The sequence below is a fragment of the Arachis duranensis genome, chromosome 5 (genome assembly GCF_000817695.3).
Source record: "Arachis duranensis cultivar V14167 chromosome 5, aradu.V14167.gnm2.J7QH, whole genome shotgun sequence".
NCBI lineage: Eukaryota > Viridiplantae > Streptophyta > Magnoliopsida > Fabales > Fabaceae > Arachis > Arachis duranensis.
This window is the reverse complement of record NC_029776.3, coordinates 91,049,463-91,059,612: the sequence shown is the minus strand read 5'-3', so window position 1 is coordinate 91,059,612 and position 10,150 is coordinate 91,049,463. Positions and strand designations below refer to the sequence as shown.

Below are 10,150 nucleotides of genomic sequence, written 5' to 3'. Positions count from 1 at the left end.
CTATAGTAACAAGTTGAAAACACTAAAATTGAATATAAAAGAATGATATTGACAAATTTCTAGTAAAACCCTTTGGACAATTAAACCTTAATCGTAGATCACCACAAGAAATTAAACATCGTCGTTTTTGTTGGGCTATTTCTAAACCAATTTATATGGGCAACGGGAGAGGGGGAGTTAAAGCTGTCAAAGAGAAAAGCCATAGCGCACATAACCATAGACCTCGAGGTACGGAGAAACCTACAGTTAATCGTGAACAGTGGAGCATGAGCTTGAGGTGTCATGAATAGTGGATGATGTGTGAGACTTGAGTATATGAAATTGGGAGAAGAGAAATGTGATGAGTGATCGGTATTCGGATCTTTCCTTTTGGTGCTTCATGATCATGAAGATGGAGATGGATGAGTGTTGTGGGAGACAAAGATGGAGATTGGTGGTGGTGAGGGTAGTGTGGTGGTGGCGTCAGTGGTTGCAGTAAGAGGGATGGATGAGAGGGTGAGTGATAGTTGGAAAAAAAAGTAGAGGTGTTGGAATGGAATGAGGTTGTGATATAGAAAAAAGTGAAGGCGTTGGAATGGATTAGGAAGTGTGCCAAACATGTACTGTTAGGATTAGAGGGTAAAATTGAAAACAAAAAAATTGACTATTGGTTAATTGTAAAAGATTAAGAAAAAGTGAATAATTGAAACATATTTAAAATATTATAGATAAAATTAAAACAAATTAAAATTTAAAGATATTTTTAAATTTTTTTAAAAATTTTAAGATAAAAAATATATTTTACCTAAAAAAATACTAATCTGCTGACATTCTCATTCATATTTTGTTATTCAACCAATCTAACTTTATAAAACAATGTTCACGTTGAATATATTAGTGAATCAATACACTAGAAAACAGAGCACCTAGATAATAGTCACTGTAGCTTCCTAAAATATCTAGTTTACACTAATATACTGTTTAAGCAAAGGTAACTAATCAGGATTAATAATAACATAAATATTAATTCTTAGAGCTAGGACAGCAATAAAGCATCAACATCATTTTATTACACCAATCCATATTATAAAACAAAAATTTGAAGGAAAAAACTGAGAATAAACACAAATAATTCGCCAATTTAATTGTAGTTGGAACCCTTTAATCCTAATTAAGCTTCACTAAGTAAGCGATAAGTTGGCCTACCTAGTAAGTGCTTACTTCTTGGTATAGAGAGTCCAAATTTTTCAGTCATATCTAAATCCTTCGAAGCCATACCCAATGGAAGTTTCCAACTAAAACAATGTATTAATTGTGCTATAACAATCTTAATGGTAGTTAAACCCATATTCATCCCAGGACACCCTCTACGACCTGACCCAAACGGAATGAGTCTAAAATCATGCCCCTTAACATCTACATTATTGTTCTCAAACCTTTCTGGGAAAAATATGTCACTATTTTCCGACCAAACTCTTGGATCTCTCCCTATTGCCCATGCATTCACCATGATCCGTGTATTTTTTTCGATAAAATAACCATGTATAGTAACATCTTCTAATGACTCGTGTGGCACAAGAAATGGTCCAACAGGGTATAATCGCAATGTCTCCTTCACAACCATGTCAAGGTAAGGCAATTTTTCTAAATCTTTTTCTTCGACTTGTCTATTTATTCCCACAAAGACTTCGATTTCGTTTTGAAGTTTTTTCAATATTCTTGAATTTTTTAAGAGCTCTGACATACCCCATTCAATTGCAGTTTTAGAAGTGTCATATGCTCCAGCAATTAAGTCCAATACAATAGCCTTTATATTGGTTCTTCCAACTACGTATCTTTGTTCATGATCATTTGGGTCCATTGTTTGATTCATGTGGCTGAGTAATATATCTATGAAATCCTTGTTATGCTGTGGGGATTCATCTGATGAATGGTGATCGTGATCGTTGATGATATGCTCCAATGCTTCATCAATGGCTTTGCTTACTTTTTTTGTTGTTCTCTTTAGTCCCTGTTGGTTCACAATCATACAAGGTATGCATGTCATTTATTTAACTTTTGTTATGTAAATATTTTGTAGGTAAAGTATAATTACTGGACGGTGAAAGATTAATCATAAAACAATATATATAAACTAATAATATAGTGATATCAACTCTGTAGGAATAAGAATAACTAAGAAAATAAAAGAAGGTTTTGCAAACATAGGTAAATCATTTGTTCAGGAGATGCATTAAGAATTAGGTAAGACAATATAGTTAATGATTATGGAAAGTCATACATCTTACTATTTACAAGTTACATTGAAAACTCTCACTACTAGAAAACTAGTTAATACAGACGGATATTACAGACGGACTTTATCCCACGGAAATACAGACGGAATTTCAGAGGGATTTTTTGTCAGAAAATAAAAAAATAAATTAACATAAATTACAGACGGAAAAAAAATCCGTCGATAATTCTGTCGGAAAAATTAATTTTTTTCCGTGAGAAATAGTTACAGACGGAAAATCCGTCTGTAATTAAATAAACAAAAACACTACATTTTATTAAATTATTACAGACAAAAAATCTGTCTGTAATTTAAACTTTTCCGTCGGAAATATTAAAATAAAGAGATGGGTTACTTTCCTCCCAATCCTTCAGTTCACTTTTTTCCCGATATCCTTAAATTACTCCAATGCCTTCTCTCTCCATTGAAGATGTGACTTCCTCCGTCGCTGCCGCCGCTCGCGTCGCATAAGCTCCTTCTACCGCCGCTCTCAATGCGGTTGCTCCTTTCATCGTCACACGAGCTCTCTCGGGCGTGCTCTTGTCTTACGAGCTCCCTCCGCCGCCGCTCTCGCGCTGCTTCTTCTCTCCTCGCCGGAGGTTTGTCATCGTCTCTTCTCGTCGCTGTTAGTTCAGGTAGGCTTCCGCCTCCTCCTCATCCCTAGCCCTAACCCTTCCATTATGATTCTGTTCCAATTTCATGATCCCTAGCCCTAACCCTGTCCTTTCCCTATTTTGATTGAACTTCAAAATCAAAGAATACGATCGACGAGAGCTCTTATGTTTGCAAATCAGTTGTTGCTTGCGGCAGAGAACGGAATTTCTAAATTCTAAGGTATGAATTTTGTATATTCCTATAATTTGTGAAATCTGAAACATAATTTCTATGATTGTAGTATAGAATGAACTTTGTTTATGAACTATATATTTGAATTGCTGAGATATTTTATCTGGAGTTTGCATGTATATTCTTGTTATGACTTGATTTTGGCTCTTCCTTCTTGTCCTTGTCTGAATCTGTTGAATTACAGACAGATAACTCATTCTTTTTAGTATTTTTGAAACAGGGGAGATGACAGTAACACAACTCTAAAGACAACAACGCGATTAATTGATTCTGATCTTGCCGTTGCTCTTGTCTTTCAACAACAGCACTATCATCATGCCTTTGATTTAACCTCAAGTTACTCTCTTTCTCACTCTCTTATCTTTCACTCACTCACTCTCTTATTTATCAAATATACCTTCACTCACTCACTCTCCTATTTATCAAATAATAGGGCTGGGAATGGGAAACTTGTAGTTGTGGACTCCAATGATCAAACTAAGCTTAAACATGAGGATAAGAAGGTTTGTTTCATTGTTTGTGTGTTACTGCTTGTGCTTACTATTTCAATTTCTGTTTCATTAGTAGTACTGATTTTTACATTTTTATATAAACATTTTAGATTGAGACTGCTAGGAAGAGTCGATTGAGGAAGAAGGTAAATTAATTGCTCCCTCGGGAGCGAGCAAGGTCCTATGCAGCTTTGGAACATTAGCACAAAGAAAAAGATATTTGAGTTTAAGGGATGGGATTCACCGATCACCTGTTGTGTTTTCTCCCCTGATATAGCAATCATAGTAGAACCTTAGTGATCTCAAACACTTTGAGGCTATTGAGGTTTTAATACTTATAATTAACTCTACAAAGTGAATTCATTAAACTGAGGTATTTATCTAATGTTTTCTGTTTTAGAGTAAGCAGGGGAGGAAAAAAAGTACTTATTTTAATACTCAGATTTTGTTCTGATTTCTTGTTGCATAGTTCTTATTTGCATTTACAAGGTTTTATGATACTTGCTAACAGGTCACTGAAGCTGATATTGAGGAGTTTTAATGATTTCTTCTTTTATCAAAGAAAAAAAGTACTTTCTATATGTAAAATTTGCTGTTTTAGTATAGTTATATTTCATTTGCAAGTTTATAGATTTTAATGGGTCATTGTGTCCTGTGCGCAATAGTACACCATGCTTAATAAGTAGTTTGAGAAATATAGGTACTATGAGAATTGATTCTGATTGAGTTATTTCAAATGTGTACTTTGTGAATGGATTTTGACCTCTTTTTTTATTTCGAGAGAGAGAGAGAGAAAGTTAACAATATATCTCGACATATTTCAACACTAATAATCACCCTCAAACATTACTTAGCATTTCTGATTCTTCCTGTCAATACTAGAATTGAGTTTCACTTTTGAGAACTCATTATAATTTGGCTTCTTCCTGAATGTGAATCAACATTGACAGTCTTGAATCGTGATCTTAGAATTTTCTCGGCTTTCAAATTTTCAGGTTAGCCCACTCAATGATATTGATAAATAGTAAATACATACCTATTGTTTATTAGATTTTAGAATGCTCTGATGTTGAGGTATATGCTATTCCTGAGGGGTCAGTTGTTTTTCCGAAGGTACCACTGATGAGAGTTGAAGGTCCTATTGCGGTCAGTAGTCGTTACCATTTGATAATCCCTTTTATTTTATAAAATTTCTAATTTATATTTCTTTACAAGATGATCTATTTTAAGATTTTACTTGATTGGTTTTCTGTCAAGTTGTTCAATTGCTGGAAACTCCTTTTGTGAATCTGATTAACTATGCATCATTAGTTACGACGAATGCTGCAAGGCATCGTTTTGTAGCTGGAAAATCAAAAACTCTACTTGAGTTTGGGCTGCGAAGGGCTCAGGTTACTAAGTGATTAAAATGAAAAATTGGTGCACTGATTTTGTAGACTTTCCAGTTTTCACACTCATCAAAAGAATCTTATTTTAGATGTAGGGGCCTGATAGTGGAATGGGAGCATCAAAATACTGCTATATTGGAGGATTTGATGCAACAAGGCATTATCTATGAAAACAACTTCAATTCCAGTGTGTTTGACACTTGAATAGGAAGGATCTTTTTAGTGTTTTGATACTAGAATTGCATTTACCACATGCCTGATATTTTTAGTTGGTATTATTTCTAATTATATATGACTCGAACTGAACTACTTTATTTCTTTCATAACACAAAATAAACAATTGCTGCTTATCTAAGATGGCAAGTTATGATTGTGTCAGTAAAACATGTAAATTATGCTTTAATATAACATGTTAATTATCCCTTTCTGAATTTCGTTTTAGTTCACTTATTTTCCCCCTTTTTACTTTGGCTTTTGTATAACTTGGCTTTTCATGTGGTGTGCTGATAGCAATGTTGCAACAGGAAGGTTATTTGGATTTTATGTTATCATTATTCTTATGCTTTTTTATAGCTTGATTCACTTTCTTTATGCTATGTTTGCTTAGTGCTTTGTTTTTCCTGTGATTTGCAGACCCTTGATGAGATTAAAGACAAATCACTTCGTAAAAAAGTTAGTAAAAGTATATTTAAAGATTTTGTTAGTTTGGTTCAAGCATGGCTAAGCAAACTTCAGGTACCATGCAAGTCTTTGCAAACTTAATTTTTCTATTTTCCACAATTGTTTTTGCAGCACTGATAAGGCGAGTCATTTAGAGTTACTTGATTAATAAGCCGAGTTGAATATTTTCTAATTGTTGTGTTCTGAGTTATCTTTGCAGACCTGTATCTTTATTTGGTTAAGCATCACCATAACTATTGGTTCTCCCTCTTAAATATCTCTATTTCTTCCCTTCTAAATACTTGTTCGGTTGTTCCAATTTATCAGTATTATAGCATTAATCTATATTCTAAAGTCGTGAGATCAAGAATATTTGTCAGTGTATAATGTGTGTTGTATTCCCACCCTGCAGCGCTCAAAATCATTGCGGGGTGTTTTTGCTGAGACCAACCAAAGTGAGCTGTCAGCATTCATATCATATGCATTGGCATTTCCTAATAACTTTCTTGCCCTTGTAGACACTTATGATGTAAGTATTTAATATTTTCTTAGTAAATCTCTGTTTCCTGCTAAGAGGAAATAGGAATGATAATCTCTCAACATTGCTTTGGCCAGCAATGTTCCATCCTTGTGTGCAAATCTCGCTGTTCTGAATTACTTCTGGTTTAGTTTAGCTTAGTTGTTTTTCCATATAATCACCTTTGCATTTCTTGGCAGGTCATACGAAGTGGAATCCCCAACTTCTGTGCAGTTGCATTAGCTCTCAATGAGTTAGGGTATGTCCGAAGTTGATTATTCCTCCCCTTCATTTTTATTGTCAATACTTGGTTAGAAGTTTTATATTGTGGTTTGTTAGTTTTTCCTGTTGATTTTGATTAATCGGGACACACAATTTTGTTATTCGTTTCTTATTTTCCTTCTATGAATTACTTCCTTCATGCAGATTGAACCAGAATCACAAACAAAACTTTTAGATGCTACACTGAACTTGGAAGGAGTATTGTTGGCTGAAGTTCCAGGAGCAGGAGGATTTGATACTCTTTGCTGTTACTTTGAGAGATTCAAGCAACAATGTGACAAAAATATGGAGCTCACTCAATGTTCTTGCCCTTCTGGTTAAAGAAGATCCTTGTGGCGTTTCTTTAGAAAGTGCTGACCGTAGAACAAATGAAATCACTTCAGCTGTATCTTTAATTCATATTGAATAATTTATTGTAAATATTGTTTATTTTTAATACGATGAATTTGTTTATTTTTTGAAATATTATAAATATTCGAATATAAATTAGATAAAAATTTGTATTAAATTTATATTTATTTTGTATGAAAACAAGTTTATTTTGTAATTAGAAAAAGTAAAAAAATTCTATTTTATCTTACAGATGGATTTTCTGTCTGTAATCATGATTTTCCAAAGTTTAAATTACAGATGGAAAATCTGTCGGAAAATCCGTCTGTAATTACAGACGGAAAATCTGTCGAAAAATCCGTCTGTAATTACAGACGAAAAATCCGTCTGTAATTACAGACGGAAAATCCGTCGGAAAGTTCGTCGCCTTCAAAAAATGGATGCAAAATTTACAGAGGGAAAATCCGTCGGTAATTGGTAAAAATCCGTCTGTAATTTTTCGACGGAAAAAAATCCGTCGGTAAATAATTTCCGACGGGACTTTTACAGAGGGACAAAATCCGTAGGTAATTTCGTCGGTAACGAAAAATCCGTCTGTAATAAAGACTAAATCCGTCTGTAAATCTGTCTGTATTAATCAATTTTCTAGTTGTGTCTCGTTAATCAAGTCGAATCAAATAGATATCACTTTCTTAGTATTCATTTTAAGACTTATTTTATATTTATTTTATTTTATTTGGTTTTATTGTTTTAGGGCCAATTATAATTTGACCCATTTTTATTTTAATAAATTTATGAGTTGGGATTTTAAACTTAAGAGGTATAAAAACTTCTAAAACCTGGTAGTCACTTTTTTTTCCCTTTAATTTTGATAAATGAAAATTTATTATTATTTTTTTTTTTTTGAGAAACTTAGGTGTAAACATGAGAGGTAGGGTGATTTTCTTAACTATCGCATCAGAAAATCAAATTGAGGTAAATGAGTCTCTTTTTATGATTTTTTTATCTTATTTTAAGTTTTTTTCATATCATTTTGTATCATATTTCAGGTATTAGACTATGTTTATTTTTCTTGTGTTCTTATTATAATCTTGCATCCCTGTTTTGTGTTTTTAAGAAAAAAAACTCACGATCGTATTCATTTCTTGTTCGTAGTGTCCTGGTTTTTAATTACGTCGTCAGTCTTGTGTCCTTGGTAGGGTAGAGATTGGTCCGGGTATACCTGCGGGTAGGGTAGTGTACGGGTTTAGGGTGTATTCTACCCTACCCTACCCGCACCCCATAACACATATTTTATAAAAATTAGGTATATAGTGAAGGTGGTAAGAATTGAACCCACAACCCCCTCATGTAATAACTTACAATAAGTGAGCGGCCACTAAATTAGTTAGTTAATTTATTAATTTAGAGCATTAGTTTTTAATTTTTTATTTTATTAATATGTATAAAATTTGGAATGATTGAATTTTATATTTGCTTTGAAAAAATTTGATATTTCTGTGGGTAGGATAAGGTAGGGTTTAGAACATTAAAAGGCCGATAGGGTTAGGGTAGAGTCCAAACCCTACCATATCTTATCCATTGTTAGCCCTAATCTACACTAACAAAAAAATCTTGTTTGTAAAAAAAAATCTTGTTAGTTACAGCAAAAAAATTCTTGTTAAAAAAAGAAAATAAAAAGAAAAAGGTCCGGTGCAAAATAAAATATTTATATTCATATATTTTAATATTATTAGTCCATTTCTTTTATTGTATTTTTGTTAGTTTAGTCCTTTCTTTATTGTGTCATATTTTACTATTTTCTTATTATTTCAATTACCCTTTGACTTAATTCTCCTCTTAGTGATTGAGTTTTTCTCCTTTTTATTTGGTTTCTAAAGTACAACAACCAAAGAGATTCTAAGAGTAGTAAAGACAAGAGTGGTGAGTTTAATACAAGGTAAAAGCCAATTTTGAGAGTGAACACGAGTGTCCATCCTTAAGTGAAACACGTGAAAGAGTGATTGTGAGGTCCTTTCTATAATTTTTTTTGCAAGTTCATTGCTATGACAAGCCACTTAGAAAAAACTCTAATTGACATGGGAATAATGCAAAAGATCATTCAACACTTAACTAATCGCTTGAATGAATTAAAAAAATAGAGGTGGGAGGAACTTTTCAGAATCAGCGTTAGAATCATATACCTTCTGATGACGACTCTGATAGGGCTACAACACCTCGACACAGAAGTCAAGATAGTAATATCAATGCCATCAAGATGCAAATACCACCATTCAAAAAGAGAAACGATCCTGACGTTTATTTGGAATAAAAACATAAGGTGGAAAGAATTTTTGCTTGTCATAATTATTTTGAGGCAAAAAAGTTCGTTTGGTAGCAATTGTGTTCTCTGACTATGCCTTACTTTAGTGGGATGAACTAGTGAAGACAAGACGGCAGAATAATGATAGAGACTTGGGATCTTATGAAGTGCCTCATGAAGAAGAGATTTGTGCCTTCGTACTACTATAAGAAAGTGCATCAGAAGTTAAATCGGTTGACTCAAGACTCTAAGTCCGTTGAAGACTACCATAAGAAAATGGAGATGCTCATGATCATTGCCAACATAGAAGAGGATATTGAGGTTACTATGACACAATTTATAGGTGGTTTAAATAGAGTAATTACTGAGTGGATGAGTTACATCATTATGTGAAGATAGAGGATTTAGTCAGTATGACAATGAAGGTGGAAAGGCAACAACAAAGAAGAGCACCAAGGAGATTGTCTCATGCTAATATAAATAAAGTAAGAGTCTCGTAGAGCTGACACAATAAAGACTAAGGATGATGAATCCAAGGAGTTGTTTGATGATACAAAGAATAAAGGTAATTCTAGCTTTTCTTCTACTACTTCTAGGCATAAAGATATTAAATGCTTCAAGTATCATGATATGGGTCATTATGCTAGTGATTACGCAAATAGGATGATGATGGTTATTAGAGGAATGATATTGTGTCTGATTCTGATCATGGTGATGATTCTAAACATAATAGTATGCCACTAATAAAGGATTGTTCTGATGGTGATGTTGAGTATACAGTCCATGGTGAATCTCTTGTTGTTAGACGTGCTTTGAATTTGTAGGTGAAAGAAGATAGCCTAGAGCAATACCAAAATCTTTTTCACACTATGTAACACCCTACCACACAAAACTTTACACCTAGGATGTAAAACAGAGGTGGCGAGACGCTACGACCTCTAAAAATAAAATATAAATACGTATAATAGTCAAAAGAATGTAGTATACTAGGAGTTTTGAAGAATAGGTAAAACAAAATCGCAAAATTAAAAGCGCAACGCTCAGGATGTAAGGTTACTTGCTTACAGAGAAAGCTAAGGT

At 33.4% G+C, this 10,150-nt stretch overlaps 1 protein-coding gene across 1 annotated transcript in view; it reads right to left on the bottom strand.

The window, feature by feature from the left end:
- Positions 1-1,044: 1,044 nt before the first annotated feature.
- Positions 1,045-10,150, bottom strand: part of LOC107490432 (cytochrome P450 CYP736A12-like) — a 20,624-nt gene continuing 11,518 nt past the window's right edge. The window contains exon 3 of the mRNA XM_016111212.3: positions 1,045-1,990. Within this exon, the coding sequence (XP_015966698.1) occupies positions 1,151-1,990 (840 nt within the window). The 3' untranslated portion in view covers positions 1,045-1,150. The remainder of the gene's footprint in view (positions 1,991-10,150) is intronic.